The sequence below is a fragment of the Natator depressus genome, chromosome 7 (genome assembly GCF_965152275.1).
Source record: "Natator depressus isolate rNatDep1 chromosome 7, rNatDep2.hap1, whole genome shotgun sequence".
Classification (NCBI taxonomy): Eukaryota; Metazoa; Chordata; order Testudines; family Cheloniidae; genus Natator; species Natator depressus.
Genome location: NC_134240.1, coordinates 31,438,530 through 31,465,551, shown reverse-complemented (window position 1 = coordinate 31,465,551; position 27,022 = coordinate 31,438,530). Strand labels below are relative to the sequence as shown.

The following is a 27,022-nucleotide window of genomic DNA, read 5'->3' as shown; positions in this document are numbered from 1 at the left end:
CATTTTATGCACAATCAGTCCTCTTTTGCCCCGGGGATCTGGTAATTTTATGCATGCAGAGGACACCTCCCTCTGAAAGTTTAGGAAAGAGGATTGCAAGTTTCATATATAAAAAAAAGTCTGCCCTTGTTTGTAGCCCCTCCTGAAAAGGATGCCTAAGGCCTCCCCTAAAACGTTACATCAGTCTAACTGAAAGCCGTGGAGCGCAGCGAAAGAGCAGGATGGGACTGGCTGGCTTGTGCACTTGGCCTGGGGAGGAGTTTGCATGCTATTTCTCTGGCTAGCTACATTGTAGCTTTAGCATTGGCTCTCTCGGGAGCAGGGAGGAGGGAGCAGCCCTAGCTGAACACATTGCCGGCAGCGCGCAGTGTATTGGCTTAAGAAGCAGCAGGGTGGGGAACAAGGGAAGGAAGAACCCGCTGCTGCTCACTGCAACTCGGAGCAGGAGTCTCACTACCACCGCACCAGCGTCCGGCACTGAGGGTGAGTACTGCGGAGGTGGAGTGAGTGGCTGTCGGTTTTTTGTTTTTGTTTTTTTTGGTAGCGCTCCGAAAACTTTGAAGGATGTGTGTGTGAGGGTACTTGGCCGTGCCAGCTCATACACTGCAGCAATGTCACTTGCCACGGAGCCCGAGACTGGAGTTTTGGAATAGCCCAAGAAGCTTTGCTGGGAATCAGGACTCTTGGCTTCTGTTCCCAGCTCTGAGAGGAAAGTGGGGGTCAGGACACTTGGGCTCTGGTCTCACTTTTGGCAGGGGAGTGTGGTGGAGTGGTTAGAGAAGAGTGGAGCTGGGAGTCAGGACTCCTGAGTTCTTTTCCCAGCTGTGGGAGGAGAGCAGGGGAGGCTGGGAGTCAGGACTCTTGGGTTTTATTCATGGCTCTGCAATGACTCCCTGTGTTATGGGGGTGTGTGTGTGTGTGTGATAGTGGAATATTTTCTTTGCCTTGGTTTCTTCCCTGTTTGTAAAATAGAGATAATTTCTGCTGCCAGGATGTGTGCATGAGGCCAAGAATGTTTGAGAGTTGCTTTGGGGTCCTAGAAAGAGGGCAAAGTCGTAGCTTTCTCAACCAGGAGGGCAGTGTTTTCCTGCAGTGCAAGTTGGTAGCTGCTACCACTTTTCTTCCTTGTCGAGGGCAGTGGGCCTGGCACTGAAATGGGATCCCCCTCCTTCTGTCTTATTCCATCTGTTAACAACCAGGGGTGACTTTCTATGGTATTTGTTTTTAAGGGAGTGCAAGCTGTAATCAGTAAAGCTTGTTAAATTGGCTCTTACTGCTTGCAACAAGAGGGGTGGGGGAAGAAATTAATTCTATCACATTTTAAATCAAGTTGTGGTACTTAGTAACTGCCTTTTAAATTTAGAGCTGGACTTCAGGGTATCATTTACCCATCGTCTTCTATATAAAGCTCTGGTTGTCTCCCATGGGGATTTTTTTTTACACCTATGTTACATGTCTCCATCTAGGCAGGTTGCTGTATGTAGATAGTGCTAATGTAATTTTAGAAACCAGCTGTGAAGTTTATAACTATCTTTAGATTAACTCCAGCAAATCGAGATGCTTGAAATAGATGTCGTGTTCCGGATGGTGGGATAAAGGACTGATTCTTACTTTTAGACCTCTTGACACTGGCAGAGCAGTGTAAAGGGCCTTGGGGTAAATGAGAAGCAGGCCTTATGGATCTTTATAAGTGACACAGTATGGGGATAGCTGGAGAACCATGCAGATGTTCCACTTAGTTCCCTCTGTGTAAATCTGAAGTAATTCCATGGCGCTTATGTTACTGAGAGTGGAATCCACCCCAATACAAGAATATTGAAATGACCATTCAGTCCAGGATCCTGCCTCCAACATTGCCCAGTACCAGCTGCTTCACAGGAAGATGCTAGAAACCTCTAGAAGGAAATTATGGGATTATTTGACCCAAGGGGAAACTTTCTTCTCACCCTAATGGTTAGAGGTTGGTTATATCTGATTAATGATTGTCACTAGTAGGTGCCCAGTAAGACAGGGTGTTGCTAGTTTTAGGAGGACCCCTCTTCTAGAGTAATAGAATTGTAGGACTGGAAGGGACCTCAAGAGGTGATCTAGTCCAGTCCCCTGCACTCATGGCAGGACTAAGTATCTAGACCATCCCTGACAGATGTTTGTCTAACCTACTCTTAAAAATCTCCAATGATAGAGATTCCACAACCTTCCTCGACAATTTATTCCAGTGTTTAATTACCTCGACAGGAAGTTTTTCCTAATGTCCAACCTGCAATTTAAGACCACTGTCTCTTGTCCTTCTTGAAGTATTTATTTGTTATATTATTATTTTATTATTCTTTGTATTTCATTAGCAACTTGAGACCCAGAAGAGGTTGGGGCCCTATTGTGCCTGTCACTGTACTGACAGATTTTGAGAAATGGCTCCTGCTCCAGAGAGCATAGCATGTAAATAGACAGGACAGACAAAAGGTGGAAGTGGAAACAGCCAAGTGGCAAAGAGAGGGGAAGAGCCTAGAACCCATCTCTCCTGATACTCAGCCCCGCATCCTAGCCACTAGACAGCATTGCTTTGTTCAGTGTATCTTACAGTTAGACACGTTTTATGGGTTTCCCTCACCCAGTCTGAAGTTTGGGCCTAACTTCGCCCTCTTCATAGTTTCCCCCACATCCTTGGATGATTCTCCCCTCTCTAAGGAAGATGACCGTTACAGTTGCCTTCATCCTCCAACTGGCCAAGGCAAGAAAGTAGGTTCCAATGCCATTGGCATTCTGTAACTTGGCCAGCAGGAGGTGCTTGCAATGGGAATAACTGCCACTCCCCAGAGTCCTGAGCTTGCATTGCCGGACTGCAAGATAGCTGAGGCTGGCATACTATGTTACTGGCTACCAACTCACCTGATGTCTTGGGCGTCCTGGAAAAAATAACGTTTTAGGATTGGCCTTGCTATACCAATCCTCCCCAACTCCCTGGTGGGCTAATATGATGTCTCATGGCATCTTTCTGACTAGTGATCTGCCAGGAGAAGGGTAGTTATGAGTACTTCATCTCCTTTGTGGAACTTGCACATACATTTCGCTGTCCAACTCCTTTGTGGGCTAGACTAGCTTGGAGTCAACAGCAGGGCAAGCCAGTGAAGGGAGGAGACACAGAACAAGGGAAGAGGGATTCCAGGGTAGCGGGTGTTTTGCTACAGAGCTTTGCTTTATGTTTTACACTGACAGGAGAATCATTTTGGTAGGGTGGGCTCAAAGGATTGGTTTTAGGTTTGGTGGAGGGGGTGCGGGGGGGAGGGAAGGGGAGGTTTACTGGATTATTGGAGGATGGGGTTGTGGGCTGTATCCACTCTACAGATAAATCTATCTTGGGTATTTTTAAAACATTCCTCTTTAGGGCAAACATTTTCCCTGGAGCACTAAGCAAATCGTTTTTTGTGGGTGGGGTGAGGGAAATGACCCTCCATGTAACTCAGAGACCTTTGTAGGGCTGGAAAGGTGAAACTTCTTTTAAGATGATAGATACAGCCATCTAGTGGATGTATGGGAGAACCAGGTGGATTCTCTGCTAAGGAATGTCCCTTAGCATGCTTCCAAACTCTCTGTGCTTACATGTATAAGAAAACCAGCCAGCACAAGACTTCCTGTTCCTTCAGGAGGAAAAAAGGAATGTTTTAATCTAAGGCCTTGTTTACATTGAGATGTTAGGCATTGGTGCAAGTCCCTGGTGTAGATGTGTTTTACATGATTGTAACATGATTTCCACCAGTGCAGTTTACCCTGAGGATAAGCTGCACTGGTGTAAATAGTGTCTACACAAGGAGTCAGTCTCCTTGTTGCCTTTCACCTTGTGTGGTCATTTATAGTGGTGCAAATCATTTACTGCTCTGACTTAGTAACATTTTACATACACCTTTGCTGCCTTCACTTTGACTGACATAAATGACTCCCCAAGCTGCAGGTCAGTGGAGTTTGACTGGCCCTAGGAGTTTGGACTGGTGCTAAGATCCCAGATTCTGATCTTGGTTATGCTAGTGCAGATCAGGAGCAGCTCCAGTGAATTAATTGGTGTGACACTGCAGCTTTTCACCAGTGTATGTAAGTTCAGTATGTAGATAAGGCCTTAGCCTCAGAAGTTGAAGGGGTGTGTGTGTGTGTGAGAGAGAGAGAGAGTGTGAGAGGGGGAAACAGGGGGAGGGGCGCTGATTCTCCCTTGTATGCACATCATGGAGTAACGTAACACCCGTGCAGAGTGGGTGCAAAACTCTACTGCTAGCTGCCATGGTTCACCACTGTGTTACTCCTGTTCTATATCAGTGTAATTTAACTGAAAATGGAGTCCTACTGGCATAAATCTGGGGTAATGCTGTGGCTAATCAGCCTTAGTGTGAATGAGTGGAAATCTCTGATTTGGGTAGTGGCTTGTATCCACTCTGCACAAGTATAAATGACTATATAAACCACCAGGTGGGGAGAGGGCTGGAGGTAAAAGAGAGTCAGGCCTAGTGGCTTGAGCACTGGACTGGGAGTTAGGAGAACTGGGTTCTATTCCTGGTTTTGCCCTGGCCTGCTGGGTGACCTTGAGGAAGTCTCGTCCCCTCTCTGTGCCTCAGTTTCCCCATCTGTAAGATGAGGATAATGATCCTGATCTCCTTTGTAAAGTTCTCTGAGATCTACAGGTGATAAGAGCTAGGGATTATCGTTCTTTTATTATTTAAGGTTTTGCAAAATCAAGCTACGTGAATAACCAAAAATGTTTCCATGATTTTTTTGGGAGATTTAATTCCCATGCTAATAAATAAGCATTCCCTCGCAGTGTTTACAATGCCAACACTGGAGCACGTACCAAGGAATCAATCTCTCGCTATTACTCTGATCCCCCTACTGCTGAAGTCCCTGATCCTGCAGTAGGATGGGATGAAGAATATTGCGGACAATACTGTAAGCTCTTTGGGGCAGGACTGTCTCATTGTTCTGTTTGATCAGCACTTAGCACAATGGGGTCCTGCTGCATGACTAGGGCTCCAAGGTACTGCTGCAATACAAATAATAATCCCTAGCACATACACAGTGCTTTTCAACAGTAGATTTCAAAGTGCTTTACAAAAGAGGGCAAAAAGAAAAGGAGTACTTGTGGCACCTTAGAGACTAACATTTATTTGAGCATAAGCTTTCGTGAGCTACAGCTCACTTCATCAGATGCATTCACATCCACTGAATGCATCTGATGAAGTGAGCTGTAGCTCATGAAAGCTTATGCTCAAATAAATTGGTTAGTCTCTAAGGTGCCACAAGTACTCCTTTTCTTTTTGCGAATACAGACTAACACGGCTGCTACTCTGAAAAGAGGGCAGAATCATTATCACCATTTTACAGATGGGGGAACTAAGGCACAGAGAGGGGAATGGGGGAACTAAGGCACAGAGAGGGGAAGTGACATGCTCAGTGTCACCCAGCAAAGCAGTGGCAGAACCAGGAGTTGAATCCAAGACTCCTAGGTCCTAACCCAGTGCTTTATCCACTAGACCACATTGCCTCTCCCTTACTAAATGTTAATGAATTTTAGCCTGGCACAACTCCTGGGAGGTAGGTAGAGGGAGTGCCTTATCCAAGGCCATCTGCTGAGTTGGTGGCATAGCGGGGAGTAGAATCCAGCTGTCCTGAGTCCCAGCTCACACGGCAGTATTACACATTGACTTCAGTGGTGTTAACTCTTGATTTATCCTGATGTGAGATCACAACTGGGCCCCCAGTACTTTTGCTGCAGGAGCATCCTTCCTATCCTGTAGGCCATAAAAGTCTTGTATTAAGACCCTTGCCTCTTCTTTATTTCTGTGTCCAGTAGAACCAAGTATCTGGATAGCTGGAATTGCACCAGAACCTGGTCCCCACCCAATTCCAGATGGTCCATCTCACCCTCTTACTGACGGTGAGGCACATTTTCCAGGTTGTACTTTCTCTTTATATTTTCCATCTCTCTCCTGGCATATACACCTGAATCTCATTTAATAGGTTTGGGGAGGGAACTCCTGGAGTGTGATCAAGAAGATGTGGGTTCTATTCCCAGCTCTGTGCTGACTTGCTTTGGCACGTTCCCCTCGCTATGCCTCAGTTTCCCCTCCTACTCTTTGTCTATCTTGCCTGTTTAGATTATAAACTCTTTGGAATAGGGACTGTCTCTTACTATGGCCAGGTTTATGCTAGAAACTTTTGCCAGTACAGTAATGTCGGTTAGGGTTGTGATTTTCCCCTCTCCCCAGCTTATTTCATTAATTGGTGTAAACTATACCAGCAAAAGCACGCTTGCCGGTATAAGCTGCATCTACATTAGGAAGGTTTGCTGGCATAACTGTATTTGTATCGCTATCCTGGCAAACCTTTTCAAGTGTAGACTAGGCCTTCGTATCTGTGCAGTGCCTAGTACAATTATTGTCTATTTGTATTACCAGAGTGACCAGGAATCCCTGTCATGGACCAGGACCCACATTGTGTTAGGTGCTGTACATACACAGAACAGAAAGTTGGTCTCTACCCCAAGTTGCTTAGATCTAATACAAGAGACAACAGATGGATACAGGCAGATGGGGGAATACAAGAAAATGACACAATGTTGGTGAGCATGATAGATAGGCAGTGATCTCAGCATAATAATGGCCTGACTGTTGTCAAGTTGTTTATAGACCTCAAATCAAAGAAGAGATTTGAGGAGGGGTTTGAAGTTGACAGTGAGGTGGCTTTGTGGATGTGTATGGGGAGGTCCTCCCAAACATGAGAGGCAACATGGGAGAAAGTACAAAGGGGCTTGTTTGAAAATGTAACAAGTGGGTAATGCAGGCTTGCACCATGGGCCAATCAGAGGTGAGCATTGACAGCTCAACAGCAGATGGGACATGATAAATAGGGTGGGTTAGGGATTGACCGGGAAGGTCCATGAAAGTGAATAGAAGAAGCTTATGCTTTATGCAGTGGAGGTATTCAAAGGGAGGGGTGAACTGTTAAAGTGACAGGCTAGGAAAATGATCTTTGCAGCCGTATTCTTTGCAGTCATGGGGCCCTAATTCCAGTTGGGGTCTCTTGGCAGTATAGTCATAAAAATAGTTAATAACCATCTGCGATGTAACCTTTGTTTGGTTTGTCTAGACTAGTAGGGACTGATTCTCATTTACACTAAGGTTCCTTTACACCACTCTGATAAAGTGAAGGGGTCCTAAAGTGAATGCAAGGGATTCTTTTACACTGCCAGAGCCTTATTAGTCTAAATGAGAATTGGCTTGATCTGGCATCATTACATCATTGGGAGCTTTACCAACTATTTCAATGGACACAGCATCACAATACTAACCACTGCCCCTTGAATAGCCAAAGTGCTATGTGCGTCAGCTCTCTCAGGGGAGGGCCTCAGTCACAGGATGCCTTTGTTTTGGAGGCTGGGGGGGGGGGGGGGGGGCAGGCATTGAGGCCATTGAATCTCTGATGGGAGGGGTTTCTTTTAGCTTGTCAGAGCAGGTGCTGTAAGGAGCCGTTAAACTGAACCTCTAAGGCTGCCCCAGGAAGGAAAGACACAAAAGGGAAATGGTTTGCCAGTAACAGGCACAAACAGGGCTAGGCTGCTATTTTTATAAAGAAAAGGGTGTGGTGCACATTACAGAAAGGAATATGATGTCATTCCCTGTGTGGGTTGGGGGGGGTTCCAGAGATGCTCTCTGTTTTGTTACAATAGCCATTGAAAGACAAGAGTTCTAATCTGATCATGTTAATGTTTCAGGGTGGAATCTTTAAAGGAGTTCAAGGAAGTTAGGTTCCTTAGGCGCCTTTAAAAATCCCAGCCTAAATGAAAAAAGAAAAGGAGTACTTGTGGCACCTTAGAGACTAACCAGTTTATTTGAGCATGAGCTTTCGTGAGCTACAGCTCACTTCATCGGATGCATAGCATATCGTGGAAACTGCAGAAGACATTATATACACACAGAGACCATGAAACAAAACTTCCTCCCACCCCACTCTCCTGCTGGTAACAGCTTATCTAAAGTGATCACCTAGAATCCTATTTTCGACGTCTCCGATTTATTCCTTGATGATCACTTTAGATAAGCTGTTACCAGCAGGAGAGTGGGGTGGGAGGAAGTTTTGTTTCATGGTCTCTGTGTGTATATAATGTCTTCTGCAGTTTCCACGATATGCTATGCATCCGATGAAGTGAGCTGTAGCTCACGAAAGCTCATGCTCAAATAAACTGGTTAGTCTCTAAGGTGCCACAAGTACTCCTTTTCTTTTTTCTTTTTACGAATACAGACTAACACGGCTGTTACTCTGAAACCAGCCTAAATGATTGCCTGTGTGCAGCCATGTTGGGCTGGAGGTTTCCTTTCTGATATTATCCAGTAATAAAACACTGCAGTTTTATATATACCTTTCCCTCTCCTTACTAAAACAGACTAGGACTGGTGACCCTAGAATAATAATAATTAATTAATACCTCGCTCTTACAGAGCTCTTCATCCAGATGTCTCAAAGTGCATCAGTATCATTCTCATTTTACAGATAGGGAAACTGAGGCTCGGGAGGTCACTTGCCCAAGGTTACCCAGCAGGCCAGTGGCAGAGCCAGGAATTGAACTCAGGTTCCATCAGCCCCAGTCTTCCTATAACATAACTATTAACTGTACAGTCCTGCCAGTGACAACCGTAGTAGCAGCAGGAGGTGATAATATGTTGCATGTTCTATTCCTTCTCCCGGGAGTCCAATCTCGGTGAGAAATCAGCATTTTTGCTTAGCAAGTCGAGTTCTGCAAAGCTTGTTTGTTTCTGTTGTTGCTGTTCCTTTCTCACCTAGTGTTGCTCGACTGGACAGCATGCAGCTACATGGACTGTATTGTGCAGAGCATGGGGCAGAAAATGGAAATTAGATCATTATCGAGTGACAGCAGGTTCATTTGTTGGGGGCTTATTCTGGTCATTTGACTGAGTGGGGATTTTTTGTTGTTTTTTTAGGAATGAGATTTTCAAAAGCAGCTCCCCTCCAATCCACCCCCACCTCTGCCAGCTAGAGCTTGGAAGGATCTTCGTATGTAAATCATTCCAGAGATCAGTCTTATCTAATACTAAAAATTAGCACTCACTAGGCCTGACTGATTTCACTTGTGGTGCTGTAAATCAGGAATAACACCACTGAAGTCAATGAAGTTGCTTTGGTGTAAAACTGTGAGATCAGAATCAGGCCCCACATGTAACTCCAGTGACTTCAGAGGAGCCACTCCTTATTGACATCAATGTAAATTAGGTCAAAAGCAGGCCAATAATGGGTCTTATTTTACAGAAGGGGAAACTGAGGCACACAAAAACAATTTGCTCCTCAGAAGGACTTCTTCTCACAGCTTCAGGCTCTCAGGGCTGTGCTTGGACAGTGCCTCTGCTATTATTCCAGAATAAGAGCTATGCCTAATGGGTGGACGAGAGCTGCAGCCCCTGTAAATTGACATAGCTCCATTAAAGTTAATGCAGCTATATGGATTGAGGATCTGCCCCTGTGCTTTTAAGGTATGTAAGTGAAGTCTTGGGGGAAAAACTGCATGCAAATCCCAACTCCTGGTATAGCCATGCACACTGCTCCAATAGTACTGTTGCTCCTTTTTGACCCAAACAGCTAGTCAAAGTTCTAGGGCCCTGGGGATGTTCCAGTTGGTAGTAGAAATTGATGGAGTCTGGTATTTTCTTTGATACAGTTTTGTTTATTTACAAAGAATGGACAAAGTCCTGAGTCTGTGACTCCAGAAGGAATCAAATAGCAGGAAACAGCTCACAGCACCAAGAGCAAGCTTTTCAGCCTGCTCCCCTGACCCCAAAACTTCTCCCCAGGTTTCTTCCAGGGACAACCACACACACTTTCAGCTGCTCCTTTAGACTCTCTCTCTCTCTGTGGGTATGTCTACACTGCAAGCGCTACAGTAGCACAACTGCAACACTCCAGCTACACTGCTGTGGTGATGTAATGTAGACAGACACTTGGTAGAGCAATGGAAGGGGTTTTTCCATGGCTGCAGTAGCAGTAAATCCACCCCCTGGAGAAGCAGTAGCAAGGTTGACAGATTTCAGAGTAGCAGCCGTGTTAGTCTGTATTCGCAAAAAGAAAAGGAGTATTTGTGGCACCTTAGAGACTAACAAATTTATCTGAAAAAAGAAAAGGAGTACTTATGGCACCTTAGAGACTAACCAATTTATTTGAGCATAAGCTTTCGTGAGCTATAGCTCACTTCATCGGATGCATACTGTATGCATACGTACTGTAGCTCACGAAAGCTCATGCTCAAATAAATTGGTTAGTCTCTAAGGTGCCACAAGTACTCCTTTTCTTTTTGCGAATACAGACTAACACGGCTGTTACTCTGAAATTTATTTGAGCATAAGCTTTCGTGAGCTACAGCTCACTTCATCAGATGCATTCAGTGGAAAATACAGTGGGGAGATTTATATACATAGAGAACATGAAATAATGGGTGTTACCATACACACTGTAACCAGAGTGATCACTTAAGGTGAGCTATTATCAGCAGGAGGGGGCGGGGTGGGGGGACGGACGGACCTTTTGTAGTGATAAGGTGGGCCATTTCCAGCAGTTGACAAGAACGTGTGAGGAACGGGGGGGGGGGGGGGTAAACATGGGGAAATAGTTTTACTTTGTGTAATGACTCATCCACTCCCAGTCTCTATTTAAGCCTAAGTTAATTGTATCCAGTTTGCAAATTAATTCCAGTTCAGCAGTCTCTCGTTGGAGTCTGTTTGTGAAGGTTTTTTTGTTGAAGTATTGCCGCTTTTAGGTCTGTAATCGAGTGACCAGAGAGATTGAAGTGTTCTCCAACTGGTTTTTGACAGAAGAATTCTTCCGTGGACCTAGCGGTGTCTATGCTGGGGCTTCAGTCGTCTTAACTCTGTTTCTCAGGGGTGTGTGAATTTTTCACAGCCCTGGACAACATAGGTAGGTCGACCTAAGTTTTAGGTGTAGACCAGGCCTCTGTCTTTCCCAGTTTTTGTATTTGGCCTCCCCGACAACCCCCTACATCAAAATAATACTCAGCCAAAAGCCTCTGGGCAGGTTCACAATTCACACATTTCTTTTGTCTTAGGTGTGGGTTTTACCTCAACCCAAAACAAGGTTCCACCCAGTCCATAACAATACCTGCTCCTAGGTTTGCTCCTTGTCCCAGTGAAGCCTTTAATGGTGGCACTTAAGAACCCATCCCAAACAGAAATAAATTTTTTTAAATACATTTAAAATGATACAAGGTTAACTATTTACACATATACCTATCTTTCTGTTGAGATGGTTTCATATCACCAGCCCAAAACAATTTTATTCCCACCCAAATCCCTGTGGGGCTTTTCTCTCCCTGGATTGCCTTTCAGTGTTCTTCTGAGGTTGTTTCTGTGGAATTCGATGGCTGAGGCAGAGCCTGGCCATTTTGTTCTAACGGGGAATTCACCTCTGTAACAACTTTTCCAGCTTCAATTTCCACAGCTCCATTCTCAGATTCCGGAGGTAGCCAAGCTGAAATTCTGTCTGCGATATCTTCTCAGATGGTCCTGATGGATAACTTCTGGGCTTACTCCTGGGATCTAACTGTATCATGGACGCCACTTCATTTATTTGTGTTAAGACTGTATATAGTCCCTCCCAAAATTCATCCAGTTTAGGGCTTCTATCCTTCTTCCTTCAATGATTGTAGTGCCAGACCACACGTCTCTTCTTTTAAAAGTTTCTGCATATGCCTTCTTATCATAGAGCCTTTTCATTTTGTCAGAGGCCTCAAATTTTCCCTAGGAAAGGTGTGAACTTTTTCAATTTTGGGTTGTAGGGTTTCCACACAGTCCAAATTCCTTTGTTCCACTTCAGAAAGCCACTCCATACAAGAGGTTGCTTTAGCTCCTGCCCAAACATGAGGCCTGTGGGGTACACTTTGTACTCTCATTGACTGCTGTTCTATAAGGGCTTGAAATGCCACAGTGGCGCAGCTGCAGCGGGTAGCATTTCAAGTGTAGACATTACTTATGCTGATGGGAGGGTTTCTTGTGTTTGATGTAGGTGGTAGCTAGGTTGATGGAAGAATTTTTCTGTTGACCTACTGCTGTCTATTGTTTTCAAACTTTTTTTCTGGTCACCCAGTTGAAGAAAATTGTTGATGCCCACGACCCAACGGAGCTGGGGATGAGGGGTTAGAGGTGTGGGAGGGGCTCAGGGCTGGGGCAGAGGGTTGGGGTACAGGGGTGAGGGCTGAGGGGTGGGGCTGGAAATGAGGGGCTCAGGGAGTGAAGGGGACTCTGGGATGGGGCAGGGGGTCAGGGCTCTGGGGTAGAGGTGCAGGCTCTGGGATGGGGCAAGGGCTGAGGAGTTTGGGGTGCAGTAGGAGGCTCTGGGTTTGAGGGGGGGCTCAGGGCTGGGGCAGGGGATTGGGGCGCAGGCTTACCTCTGGCAGCTCCCAGTCAGCAGCGCAACCGGGGTGCAGAGGCAGGCTTCCCACCTGTCCTGGCACCACGGCCTGTGCTGTGCCCTGGAGCCGGACCTGCTGCTGGCCGCTTCTGGGGCACAGTACGGTGTCGGAACAGGTAGGGACTAGCCCGCCTTAGCCAGGCAGCACCTCCGACAGGACTTTTAACAGCCTGGTTGGCCAAAACCTACTGAAGCTTTCCACCATCCCATCAGAATGTAGGTGTGAGTTTTGTGAATGTCTAGAATCTCACAAACCTGTTGAAACACTTTGGATTCAGAGTCTCTCCCTTGATCTGTGTGTACTCACCCAAGATTGCAGATCTGGTGAAGAATTCATTCATTAGGATCCCTGCTATTGTCACAGCCTGTTAATTTTTTTTATTGGGTAAGCCTTAGACCATTTTGTGAAGTAGTCCATTAGCTAATAGCTACCAGCAGGTATTGATTGTCAGCCTCTGTCTCAGGCAGTGGTCCCAAGAACATCAACGGCAATGCACTCCATTGGTGTCCCCTCAAGATACTACTGCAAAGGGGTTCTCCCTGTTTTAGGGGGACCATCTTCGCAATGCAAAGAGCACATTTCTTGCACGAACTGTCTTGGCTGCTTTTTACCCAGTTGAACTTGTCCCTTAATTTGTCTAAGTTTTTTGCAACACCAAAATGTCCTACAGTTATAAGATCATGACATAACTTTAGGACCTCCTTTTTCAGTATACCAGTATCCATCACCTTCTGGTTTCTCCCATCACCTCTAAAATATTTCTTTTTAAAATTCCAAGCTTTCCCACTGTGACCAGAAAGCTTTTACTGTGAGGAGACACTACATTCCAGGGTGGATACATTTTCCAGTTGATTTTTCCAATACGCCCTATCCTGTGTCAGGATAGTCTTGGGAAAGTTTTTAGTTGCTCCGGAGTCCATTTCTGCTACCCCTTTCCTCAGTCTTTTGGTGGATGAACCAGGCACACCGGCATTTCTGCGAATTAGACTAGAGGAAGGGTCTGGAGGCACTCCCATTCCCTTGAGCAGCTAATTCCTTGCTCTTCTGCTTGGGGCAGTGTTTGCAATTAGCCTCTCAAGAGACCTGTCTGGACAAGGCATCAGCATTACCATGCTTATGGCCAGGCCTCTGTGTGATTGTGAAATTGTAGCACTGCAGTTTCTCCAACCCCTGGCAAGCTGTACCGCAAGATTCCTGAATCTAAAGAAAAGGAGTCCTTGTGGCACCTTAGAGACTAACCAATTTATTTGAGCATAAGCTTTCGTGAGCTACAGCTCACTTCATCGGATGAAGTGAGCTGTAGCTCACGAAAGCTTATGCTCAAATAAATTGGTTAGTCTCTAAGGTGCCACAAGTACTCCTTTTCTTTTTGCAAATACAGACTAACACGGCTGTTACTCTGAAACCTGAATCTAAAGAGCCATTGCAGGTCTGTCCTGACCATAATATTCCTCACACACAAATAGTGATGAAAAATGTTCTATAGATTTAACCACAGCTAGGAGTTATTTTTGGATGGTGCAATAATTTCTCTCAGGAGAACTTAGTATAGTAAAAGTCTAAGCTACCACCCTCTCAAGTCCATGTGTTCTTTTATCAGAACTGCCTCCAGTCTGTAAGCACTAGCGTCTGGGTCCAGTATGAATGGGGTTTTGAATCATGGGTGCGCCAAGACAGGAGTAGTCACAAGAGCCTTTGTCAACTCTGAAAATGCTACATCATACTCTGCTGACCAGTGAAGCGGTTTCCCTTTCTCACCCAACCTGTGCAGGGGTTTTGCAATATTGGCGAATCCACAAATAAACCTTCGGTAACAGGAGCGGAACCCTGTAAAACACTGCACATCTGAGAGTGTCTGGGGAATTGGCCAGCTCTGTACAGCCTCAGTTTTCTTTTTGTGAGTGGAAATTTCCCCCTTGCTAATTGTGTGCCCACTGCACACTCACCAACTTTCATGCGGTAAATAAGCACCCCGACTTTCACAATAAGCCAAAAATCAAGCTAATCCCATTTCAAAACAAGGCCAAAACAAGCCAATCCAAACACTCTATGTAACTAGATCCCTCCGGCGTGCAGTCGGGGACTGTGGTAGGCCCACTGTGCATCCCTGAATCTCTCCCCCCTTGCCCCTGCTTGCTAGGAGCCGATCAAAAAAAAAAGAAGCAACAAGCTACAAGCCAAAAACTAGCCAACAAGCAACTCACAAGCTAATAAAGCCAAAAACAAGCCCAATTTCTGTGTTTTTTTCCTGCAGGTTTGGCATGTCTGGCCCACTGCAGATTACCTCTTTTTGGAACAACTCACATTTCTTTGGGTTAAGTTTCAAATTGGCCACCTTCAGCTTATCACAGACCATTTGTAAATATTTTAGTTCCTGCTGAACTATTTAAGCATGCACCAGAATATCATCTAGGTATAACAGACAGGCTGAGAGGACAACCCACATAATACCCTCTCTATTAGATTCGCATTGCACAAACCGAAAGCCACCACTTTAAATTGCCACAAGCCTGGTCCTGCAGTGAAAACAGTTCCCCCCCTGTCTTTTGGATCCATTTCCACTTGCCATACCCACTTTTTACAGGATCCAGGTTATCACTTAATTTCTAGAGTCCACACAGAATCTGGTGCTGCCAACCTTTTCTTAACCAGAACTATGGGTGAGCCCCAGCGACTGGTTGAAGGCTTGATATGCCTTCCATTCCTGATACCTTTTCTCAGTGTCCTGTAGTGCCTCTTCCCTTTTAGCCTCTGGTAACCAGTGAGATGGCTGTTTAATGGGTTGGTTTCCCCCAGTATCAATCTTGTGTTGGACCAGTAGAACCTATATCTTTGTTGGATAAGGAGAACAATTCTTAATTTCTAACCAGAAAGTCTTAAGCTATATCTATGCTACTGGCTAAACTGGCACTGCTGCGATCGATGCAGCGGTGCCGGTTTAGCGGGTCTAGTGAAGACACGCTAAGTCAATGGGAGAGCGCTCTCCCCTCCACATTTGTACTCCACCTCCCTGAGAGGTGGAAGCTATGTTGATGGGAGAGCATCACCTGTCGACATAGCGCAGTGTAGACACCGCTGTAAACTGACCTAAGTTATATTGACTTACTTACAGCATTAGTGTAGACCAGCCCTTAGATTGTTCTGCTGTTCCCTGTGTAAGTGTACAGCACTGTGCTGGAACAAGTCCAACTCTGGGAGCTCACTTCCCCCCTTGTAGTTTTCTTCCATAACAGTGTTTACCAGATACCCAGCTCACATTTCGCAACTGCAGTGCCTTTTCTCACTATTTGCTGTTTGTCAGAGACATTCAGCAAAGGAAATGGGATCAGTTCTTGTTTCAGAACTACAGAACTTTAGGAGCTAAGATTCCCCTGAGAATATACATCACAGATCCTATACACCAGTGGTTCCCAAACTTGTTCCGCCGCTTGTGCAGGGAAAGCCCCTGGCGGGCCAGGCCGGTTTGTTTACCTGTCACGTCCGCAGGTTCGGCCAATCGCGGCTCTCAGTGGCTGCGGTTCGCTGCTCCAGGCCAATGGGAGCTGCTGGAAGCGGCGGCCAGTACGTCCCTCAGCCCACGCCATTTCCAGCAGCTCCCATTGGCCTGGAGCAGCGAACTGCGGCCACTGGGAGCCGCAATCGGCCGAACCTGCGGATGCAGCAGGTAAACAAACCGGCCCGGCCCGCCAGGGGCTTTCCCTGCACAAGCGGCGGAACAAGTTTGGGAACCACTGCTCTACACACTCAATAGCCAAACTCCCATTAGATCTGGGCAGCTAAACAAAAACTGGGGCTGATCCTTGTACCCCTAAGCTTTTCCCCTTCAGCTTAATGTCCCCCCATTTCTCAAACTAGGAGAGAGGCTTTCACTAGACACTTGTAACTTTCTGTCTTGGCCTTCCTTAAATGTATAACACTCCTTTTTGTGGCTAGTTTTGTCACAGTAACAGCATTTAACTGAATGGTTTTCTTTTCATTTTTTTAATTATTGCCAATTTCCCTTGTACAAACAATATTTATCATTTGTTCCAATCATTTAATGTGGTCATGATCCAGATTAGAATCCCCCTTTCCATCATATATATTACACACACAATTGTAGTTACAGGGCTCAAGGTCATCAGCATCCATCTTCCTCACTAATAGCTGCTTCCTCTTCAAGGTTCAAGTTCTGTAGCAAATTCCACAGCCTCTCAGAATGACTTTGATCCCCTTTCGCTGATACTGATCTGCAAGTCAGGTCCAGCAGAGCATCTACACATTGATCCATTGCCCATCTATCCTGGAAGGCCTTTGTGGTATCTGGATATGCCAGGAACATAAGCTTTGAGGTTCTCTGCCAGTTCAAGTGGGGTTTCTTCTTTCCCTTTTTTTCTAGATCTTAGCTGTGCCCTGGCTAGCTCAGATTGATGGCTGACTCCAGACTGCATGTCAAGGGCTTGTACCAGGTCTGGATAACTCCATCTCTTTTCTGGGGGTAAGTTATGCAGCACTATCAGAGCTGGGTCACTCAAGTTGGATGCTAGTAACCCCCCTTTCTGTCCATCTCACAGCACTGATTTGAGCTAGAATGTTGAACTGAGCCAAATAAGCCTCCCAGGGAGTTTCCCCCTCAAAGATAGTAGGTTTTTGCATCACTGGAGCTGGCCCCTCCGGGACTTTGTGGGTTACAAATTGGGTTGATAACTGTTGTAAATGTCTGGTCTTACCAAAGTCCTCTGGCTGGCTCAATTTCTTATCCAGGCAGCTGTCTTCCACTGTGATCTGTGATTCTTTGGTTTTCTTTTGGAACTGAATTTTCAGCTCCTAGTCCTTGCTGCTGCTTATCTCTGTTAGCAAGTTTCAAGTTGGCTAAAACTTGCCTGGTCTCCACTATTTAATGGACAAAACCTCTGGTCTACGGCACTCAGGTTGCTGGTCACCTCTTTGACCCGTCTTGTCATTCCACCCTAGAGCTTTGTAGCTGGACTTCCGAACCTGTCTGAACATAAGGGGTTGTTGCTCCCACACTGATTTGACCCCTGCCTGAAAATCAACCCTCTGCCCTTTCTGAAATCTTCCAGATGCTGTTTTACTTTCTGTTGTGAAGCTTCAAAGTCCTGTTTCAGTTCCTTTTGACCATCTTTGATTTCTGCAAGCATCGCAATCATTTGCTCCATCTTGGTTCAACAGGAATACCAGCACACAATTTTTCTCCTCGAAGACTGGATCCCACTCTTGACCTCAGTGTTGCCCCTTTTTGACCTGAGCAGCTAGCCAAAATTTTAGGACCCTGGGGATGTTCCAGTTGGAAGTAGAAATTGATGGAGTCTAGTATTTTCTTTAATGCAGTTTTGTTTATTTATAAAGAATGGACAAAGTCCTGAGACTCTGAACCCAGAAAAAATCAAATAGCAGGAAACAGCTTCCTTTGCTCACAGCACTAAGAGCATGCTTTTCAGCCTGCTCCCCTGACCAAAAACCTCTCCCCAGGTTTCTTTCAGCTGCTCCTTTAGGCTCTCTCTGACTTCCTCAGTTTTTTCTGTTCTGTCTTCCTCCCTCACTCCCCCACCCCCGAAAAAGAATAATCGGCCAAAAGCCCTGGGGTGGGTTCATACACTTTCTGTTTTAGGTCGCGGTATTAACTCAGTCTATAACAAAGATCCACCCAGCTCATAACAATGCTAATACTTGAAATGTTACTGTGAGAAGAGCTGTCCCAAAGGGAATCCTGCTTAATTCATTTGGCACAGACTGACATTTAAAAACCATCCTGAATTGCAAAAGGCTCTTGAGTTTTTAACAAATTGATATGCGCTGGCGACTCCCCCTCTCATTAATGCAGGGTGTGCACATCACATGGCTTCCCCTTTACCTTTGGCACAAAGTTGTTTCTTTTTAAATGTGGTTTTGTGGAGATTTTTTGGGGGCTTTAAAATAGAAGGTAAGACAAACTCCCAGAGTCCAAACAGAGCTTTCAGCCGGTTGCCTTGCATTTGTTTTTAAGTGGCTGCGAATGGAACACTGCAAATGTGGTTCACTTTGGAATGCTGAGTGACTCTCTTGCAAAATTCATCATGGCTTGGGATTGTCTGGAGGACGAAGAACTGGCCTGCAGTATCTCAGCTGCTTGGCAGACACTCTTCTTTTCTTTCCAGAAGTGCTGAGTATACTGAGCAAAGAGGTCTGCTTGCTCTGAATAGTTGGGTATTTGACTGGAGTGTAAACAGGCCTGTGGTCAATAGTATTTTATGTTTCAGAGTAACAGCCGTGTTAGTCTGTATTCGCAAAAAGAAAAGGAGTACTTGTGGCACCTTAGAGACTAACCAATTTATTTGAACATAAGGTTTCGTGAGCTACAGCTCACTTCATCGGTATGCATCCGATGAAGTGAGCTGTAGCTCACGAAAGCTAATGCTCAAATAAATTGGTTAGTCTCTAAGGTGCCACAAGTACTTCTTTTCTTTTTAGTATTTTATGGTTCTTCAGTTGTTTGCATTATGGTAGTGCCTAAAGGCCTCAACTGAGAGTAGAGGCTCATTGTGCAATGTGCTGTGGACATGCAGCAATATGCATTCCCTTCCTTGAAGAGCTCATAATATCTGTCTTCAAAGAGCTTTACTTGCATGAACTATTTAACTTGCCCAACACTCCTGTGACTTAGGGCAGTGTTATGGTTCCTATTTTATAGTTTAGGGAAGCTGAGGCACAGAGAGGTGAAGAGATTCGTCCAAGGTTATGCAGGGGGAGTCAGTAGCAGAGCCAAGAATCCAGGAATTCCTGTCTCCCAGTCCTGTAGTTGTATTGTATCTTTCTTTCATGTGGTATCAGTAACTGGTTAGTTGTCATTCATCCATCTGAAAGATGTATGAGGAGATGGGAAGCTTTTTGAAACTTAGGAACATAAAAATTGTCATACTAGATCAGTCCAGTGAATCCATCCAACTCAGTATTCCCACACTTCATGCTTTATAAGACCAGTGGGCCTGTGTAGTCCAATTTCCTGGCCTCCTTCCATCAAATTAACAGTCCATTTAGCATGGTACTCCCACCACTTTGCTATGTCAGCTCAGATCAATGACTGACCAGTATCCAGCACCAGATGAATCAAAGGTGTAAATTCCACATAATAGGCAATTCTGCAGGAGCATACTTATGGGGGAACGGAATTTTCAAAAGCACCTATATGAAAGCTCCTAAATCACTTAGGAAAGTCTCACTTGATGTTTCTTTCCAACCCCAGGCACTTAGTGCTTGGTTTAAGACATGACGGTTGGTCTAATTTACAATTATTTATCCTCACTAGCATAACTATGGATTATATTCTTGTTTGCATAAATGTCTGTTTTTTTTGTATCCTCCTCATCTCTGTGACTCATGCTTACACATTGACTTGTGGAACTCAGTGCCAATCATGGAAAAGCAGAATTAATTTCAAAAGCAATGATAATTTTAAAGGTTACTAGTGCTCCTTGAAATACATACTGAACTTCTCCAACATAATTAAAAATGACTGATCTTGACTAAGATTAAAAACTAACTTTTTTTTTTATTAATTTGTTTTATAGCGTGTTTGACTGAAAGTGTTGTAAAACCTGGATTATGAATGGCAGAGTCAGGGAATGGAAGCTCTGCTGAGTTGACAAGTTTCATCTTCAAGAAAATTTAGAACAGAACAAATTGACTTGCGAAGCTGCGTGTTCCTAATCTCAGCCTCCACTGGGAACATGTCACTTGTCCAACTTCTTAACACGTCTGCATTCAGCCTCATCAAATACGAATCACCCTGGATTTAATACATTTTGTTGATTCCGACATTAAGAGTTTAGGCTGATTTTTCTAAGGCAACTGATTTACTGCTGGACTCTCAAAAGACATCACAAGTGCCTGGAATGAATTACTTGGGTCACTTTGTTATCTGTGACATATCCAACAAACTTTAGAAAGAGAAACTGTGAGTGGCTAAAATTAATTCCCTGAACCATTTTGACAGTGAGAACTTTCCCCCTACATATTACTACTCCATTTCAAAACATCTCTTTATAAAAAATGGCAGAAAACATTTAGATTATTTTTAAACCTGTTTTTTTTAGGATCCAAAAAGATACCCTCATCTGAGGGATTATTTTGATGGACTTCGCCAGGCCAGCTCTGAATAATAAAGGCTTTAGTAATCGGCAAGATGTCCACTAAGGTCCCAATCTACCTGAAAAGAGGCAGTAGGAAGGGCAAGAAGGAAAAACTCAGAGATATCCTTTCTTCTGATATGATCAGCCCCCCCTTGGGAGACTTCAGACACACTATTCACATAGGGAGTGGTGGGGAGAATGATATGTTTGGGGATATTTCTTTCTTGCAAGGGAAATTCCACCTTCTACCAAGGACTGAAGGTAGCTTATATTCTGACAGGGGCAGCCACTGTGGAGTGCCATTTGAGTTCTCAAGGACTGCTACTATTTCTGGTCATGAGCAACCATTTTCTGAAGCCCCCTCGCCCCTCTTAAAGAATGCCATCTCGCTGCCTGTCATTGGAGGTCCACAGGCTCTAATGTTGCCCTCTACCCAGGCCCCACCAAAGCCACCAAGGCTACACCTTGATGACAAAGTTCAACCAACTCTGCAAGGCAAGGAAGCTGTGGCAGAACTGACTTCATCCAAGGATAGCAGGACTTCTGAACCTGTCCCTCATCTCTGCAGCCCCAGTGAGCTGTTTGCCATCCCTCAGAATGGATTTGTTGAAGAGAAAAATAAGGATGAGTCCTTTATGTCCCATGCTGGTTCCCTGCTCTCCCTCCATGTGGATCTGGGACCTTCTATCTTGGAGGATGTCCTTCAGGTCATGGATAAACACCAAGCTGGGAAAGTGATACAAGATTCTGGCAGGCAAGAAATCCTGACATGAAAACTAAAGGGACTTCCATGGGGAAAGACTTTAAAATGTAGTATTTTGTAGATAAGAATTTTTCCCCCAGTGTGGAATGTGGTTAACTGGGCCAGTTTGAATTAGTGAATTTTATCCTGTGTGAAATCCCAATTGTGCATCTCATAGTAATAGGGTATTAAGCTTTTAGGAGCGTGTTGCTTACTTTCTGCATTGCCCAACGTTTTTTTTTTTTATGTTGCTTGCCGCAGGCCTTTGAATGCTGCTCAGTACTGAAAAATGTATGAAACTAAGATAAATTCAGCAGCAGCAATAAATTGCCGCTTAGCAATAAGACTTCTAACTTTACTGATCTGAATAAATTTTAAGGGATATGACTTTTTTTAAAAGGACCGTGTCATTTTAAACTATTTGTAGTGGGTGTGGTGTGAATGATGCTGTGGAATATCAAGAGTTTAATTCAAAAGGATCCTGGTTCAGATTGAGAGACTATTTTACACAGAACTTTGTTAAAGTAGAGCTTGTGAGAGATGCCATATTGCTGAGGTCCTTGTTAAAGGGAAGAAAAAGATGTAGACTGGAATATAACCACATATATTAAGGGGATTTCTCATTAGCATTGTAATCAAGATTCACTGTCCACATTAGTCATGTAACTTGCCCGCAGATGTAGTACAACTCAATCAAGTTGACCCATGCTATTCTAAATCAAACTGTTTTCCTATCTGTATTTACTGTTTGAAAACCTGACCACTTGCTGTTTGCCAGATAACTTGAATTGTCAAATGGACTGTAAGCAATTTTTTTTAACCTCTTAATTGGATTTTTAAAAGAACCTGCCACTTTACTAGTAAAGCAACTAGGAAAAAAAACATTTGGTTTTGATGATGATCGTTCTTTATAAAAAAGCTAGGAGTAAAAATTAGCGGACTGTATATTTTAGCAGACGTAGGCATTCAATGGTTGGAAGTTGAAGTCATACTTCAAGCTGGAAATCAGATGAAACTTTTCAACAGCAAGGATAATTAACCACTGGAACAGATTATCAAGGGATGTGGTAAATTCTCCATCACTTGGAGTCTACAAACTGAGAGACACTCTCTAATTCAACCACAAATTGTTGAGCTTGATGCAGAAATTTGTGGGGACATTTTTTAGTCTGTGTTAGGAAGAATGATGATGGTCCCTTCTGGCCTTAAAATTGGTGGAAATCTAAATTCTGTTGGCATTAGAACTGCAGAAATAACCAAGACAACAGATGGTTCCATTTGCTCAAGTGGGTCATATTTTCAAAGTTGCCTAAAAGATTTGGACTCCCAATTCCCATTAAAATTCCCTAGGTGGTTTTTAAATGTCAGCCCTTGGTTTTATATTTATTTATTTATTTATTTATAATACTTTAGTACCTAGGTAGGAACTCCAGTCTATCTCAGTAATTCTGTGTCGCTCATCATTAATGGACTTTATCCTCGTAGCACTCCTGTGATGTAGGGGAGCATTGTCCCCATTTTATAGCTGGAGGAACTGAGGCAAAGGATAGATCAATGGGCAGATTTTTAAAGGCTTTTAAATTCCTTGGGCAGGGTCACACAGGGAATCCAGGGCTAAGCCAGGAATTGAACCTAACACCCCAGAGTCCCAGTCTAGTAGCCATTCTTCCACCCAGTCAAATATCAAGGCCCCATGGTGCTAGGTATTATACAGACATTTTAATATAGAAGACCACTTCTGCCTCCACAATCTTACTATGTAAGTACTGGATAGGACACACAACTGAGTGGGTAGAGAGGATGAGGGAATAATAAAAGAAACAGCATGAAGCAGAGAAATAGTAGTCTCCACTTGTCACTAACCTAAGCAGTGTTAAACAAGAATGATTTGTAGGTGTCATGGCAGAGGTAGGATATAAGGAGGGACTTAAAAGACTGCTCAACTAATCTGTGGGGGATGCCTTGTTGGAACAATATGGAATAATTCAGACTTGCATTATTTTTTGGGGCTAGGATTGTAAAAAGAGCCTGCTGGAGTTGGACACCCAAATCCATCTGAAATTTAATAGGAATTGGGTGCCTGACTCCCTTAAAATCTTTTCAAACGCCCAGACTTGGGGTATGAGAGAGGACATAGTATAAGCACCTATCAGATCCCTTTGACTCTAGGGTTCTAGTTCCGTCTCTGGGAGGGGAATGTTTAATGCTTAGGGGAGGAAACTGGGAGTCAGGACTCTTGGGTTCTATTCCCAGCTCTGGGAGGAGGATGTTGTCTTGTGCTTAGAAGCAGTGAGGACCCAGGACTCAGCACTGTTCCTAGCTCTACCACAGATTTACTGTGTCACAATTGTCTCTTCCTCAGTTTCTCCATCTATAAAATAGGGATTAAAAATGCCTTCCCTTTGTCACACAGATATCAAGGTTTGATATATGTAAAGTATATGAGAACCCACTGGCTTAAAGGCAGTAATTAAGTTCAAAGCATCATCATGGACATTTCTGGCAGCTTCAGTTCACAATTTAAGATGTGTACCCTTAAGAATTAAGGTGCACTGACCTTCTGTTCCTCCCTCCACATCAGAATATGTTTTTCCTACAACATCTCAACGTCACTGATTTGCATTTTGTACAGAGTGTATCATTTTGTTTAATCTTTTCTAGAGGGGAATAAATAATGACTCATTAAACTAACAAGCTCTCATCTTGTCACTGCACAACTGTCTCAGCTCTTGTTTATGCTGCCCATCTGTTTCTGTTGGGAGGCTTTACAAAGGAGACAAATGTGTATGTGATTAAGGTGCCTTATAAGGCAATGCTGCCTGAGAGAAGCAGCAATTTTGGTTTAAATAAGTGTTTTGACAACTTTTCTAGCCTTCAGGCTGCAAAACAGATAAACTGGACCAAATTCAGCCTGGAGTATGTGGGAACACTCCCATGGCAGTCTCTGGGTTTCATTCTGGTCTGATTTTACACCAGTTTTAGGTCCAGGAGGCCAGATTCTGAACTGGTGAAGTCAACAGAGCTCCACTGATTTACCAGTGGAGAATCTAGACCTGTTTGCAGTGGAGTTACTCCTGATTTACAATGGTGTAATGGAGACCAGAAGCAGGTCCTCTGTGACTAATTAAATGGGGATAAAAGCTGTTTTTTTCCCCCTTAAGCTGTGCTTAAGGATCACCAGTTAAGGATCTGGGCCCCAAGGTGCTGTAACACCATCTAACAAAAAGATTGTTCCTGCCCAAAAGAGCTTGCAATCTCAGTGGGTGTAAATAACTACACAAAGTGCAGGGCAATGTAGAGGCTGGTCACTGGGGTGTAAATCTGTCAGAAGTCTTAAGAGTTGGAATTCTATGAGATGGAAAACAAGTATGACTTACACATCCAGGGGGTCAGAAAGGGGTGTAATTGCACTGCTGTTTTCAGGATACCTTATATGCCATGTCAAATCCATAGCTGGTATAAAGTGGCATGGATCCATTAAAGACAATGGAACTACACTGGCTTACATCTGTCAGGGATCTGGCCCTATGTGTGATTTATACCACTGTTGAATTTGGCTCCCTGTTCTCCATGCAGCATACTGTTCATCCTATCCTGTGTTGGTACATAGATGGCCCACATCTCCAGGGTATCTGAGCACCTCACAATCATCAATGAAAGTTTATCCTCATATCCTGTGAGATATCCCCATTTTATAGTGGGGGAACTGAGTCACAGAATACATTAAGTGACTTGGCCAAGGTCATGTCTGTGGCTGAGCCAAAAATTGAACCCAGGTCTTCTTCATCCCAGTCTGTGGCCCTATTCAAGTGATTAGACCATCCTTCCTACCCTACAACCATCCTTCTGTTTATTTTCAGATGGCAAAACATCTCAGCAAGCTGCCTACTACATTCTGATCTCTTTTGGCTGCCACCAGTTTCCAGGGTCACACTGAGGCTTTAGGGTAGGCGCTCACTACAAATGCTGCAGCCCAGAAGAAGAAACAGGTCCCCTGACACACTTGCAGAGTTCATCCTTCACATGTTAACCCACATCTGGGTGTATTAGGGTATGGTCTGTCTGTCTCAGTATGGGGCCACCCCACTTTTTCTGATATTGTCCTACATAAAAGTGAGTACAAATTGTTAGTGCTCTGGGTAAGTATTTTATACCTGCTTTGCATTGGTGCAAAGGACTACACAAGTTGCAGGCAATACAGAATCCTGTTTGGTATGCCTAATGTGCCTATCACCATGGTATCTGGACTCCATCTCTTCTGTTTAGATTATCCTTCTTATACAGATGACTCAATTAGGCATCACTGCAGGAATTTCCAGGCACTAGAGGGTATGGATGCCAATTAACACTGTTGAGATTTTTGGAGGAGGCAGGGGGGATGAATTCAGATTTAGAATGCAGGCTTCTGCAATTTAATCTTTGCAGTAGCTTGCTTTATCCAAGATCAATCCCTGTCCGTCAGTCTGTCTCTCCTCCCTCTCTCACAAGGTTAACTTTATTTTCTAACATACTAAAGCTGTTGTTCAGCCAAACAATTCCAAGAAAAATTCTGGAACGGACCATGTTTTTGAGTGCAGAGCAGATCTGCTAATGGGCAGCTCTGCTTTTCTATTGCTGCCCATAATCCTCGTGGGGGCTTTGTGTCCATGGCGACAGCACAGTGGCATTTGTTTCCATGGATTTCACCTTAGCTGGCACATCAGAGTGAATGCACAAATAGATTTCAGCTTGAAACTAAAGTGTTTGGAATTCACCTCCCCCACCACACCCCATCCTTGGAAGCATCAGAAATCTGCACTGACTGGTACAGAATAACCCTTACCAAGAAGGACGTACTAGCACGCAGGAACAGACTCTAGGCGTCAGTCTTCCCAGTTGTCAGAATTGTCTGTCCTGTGTTAAAACTTGAACAGATACAACTTAAAATTCCAAATAGCATATGACTTTTTGCAGTCAGTCTTAAAATTTGCTTCACTGTTAAAATGAATCCTTCCACTGTTAGTGATGAGTTAGGAATATAGGATTCATAGCATTAATATATGAAGTCTGGTATTCAACCTCCTGTTATACTGTATCAAATCAATGAAACATCTAGCTTAACAGCCCCATCACTCCCTGCTGCACTGGATCAGACCAAGAGGCCAAAGTATCCTGGTATCCACATCTCAGGTCAGACCAATGGGTCCATCTCGTCTGGTCTCTTTGTTACCCTGGACCAGACCATTGGTCCATCTAGTTTCGTATCCTGTTGTCAAAAGAGCCCATTAGCTGATGCTTGTTAAGTAGGGAAACCCAGCCTGCCCCTTGTATAATGTTCTATTAGGTGTGGAGGACTGGAAGGCATCGAAACCCTTCTGACTCTTGCTGTGATTATTACATTAGAAACTTCCATTTTCAGAGATTTATGTTTTAGCTATAGAAAAAATGTTTAAGCATTTTAAGATTATCCATCTGTAAAAATAATGACCAACTTAAAGGAATCCTGCTAATAACTGAGGTAAAAAAACTTGGCTCATTATAAATAGGTATAATTAGTACTTTGCACTGTAAATACTAATTTTTGTTAACCACACAGCCACACTTTGATAACAATTAAAAACAATAAATGTCAGCCATGATTTGCATAAAGCTTACATTAAAACAAGACAAGTTCATTCCTGGTGTAAATCAAATGAAGTCAGGTCCTGTGGTTAAGGAGCTCTGTCC

General features: G+C 44.1%; 1 protein-coding gene across 2 annotated transcripts in view; it reads left to right on the top strand.

The window, feature by feature from the left end:
• Positions 1–211: 211 nt before the first annotated feature.
• CDC42EP2 (CDC42 effector protein 2) overlaps positions 212–27,022 on the top strand; it is a 28,392-nt gene continuing 1,581 nt past the window's right edge. Inside the window, exons 1-3 of one of the 2 annotated variants that reach the window (XM_074957952.1) lie at positions 212–483; positions 16,845–16,943; positions 20,014–21,328. In XM_074957952.1, the coding sequence (XP_074814053.1) occupies positions 20,628–21,328 (701 nt within the window). In that variant the 5' untranslated portion in view covers positions 212–483; positions 16,845–16,943; positions 20,014–20,627. The remainder of the gene's footprint in view (positions 484–16,844; positions 16,944–20,013; positions 21,329–27,022) is intronic. The other variant, XM_074957951.1, reaches the window with a different exon arrangement.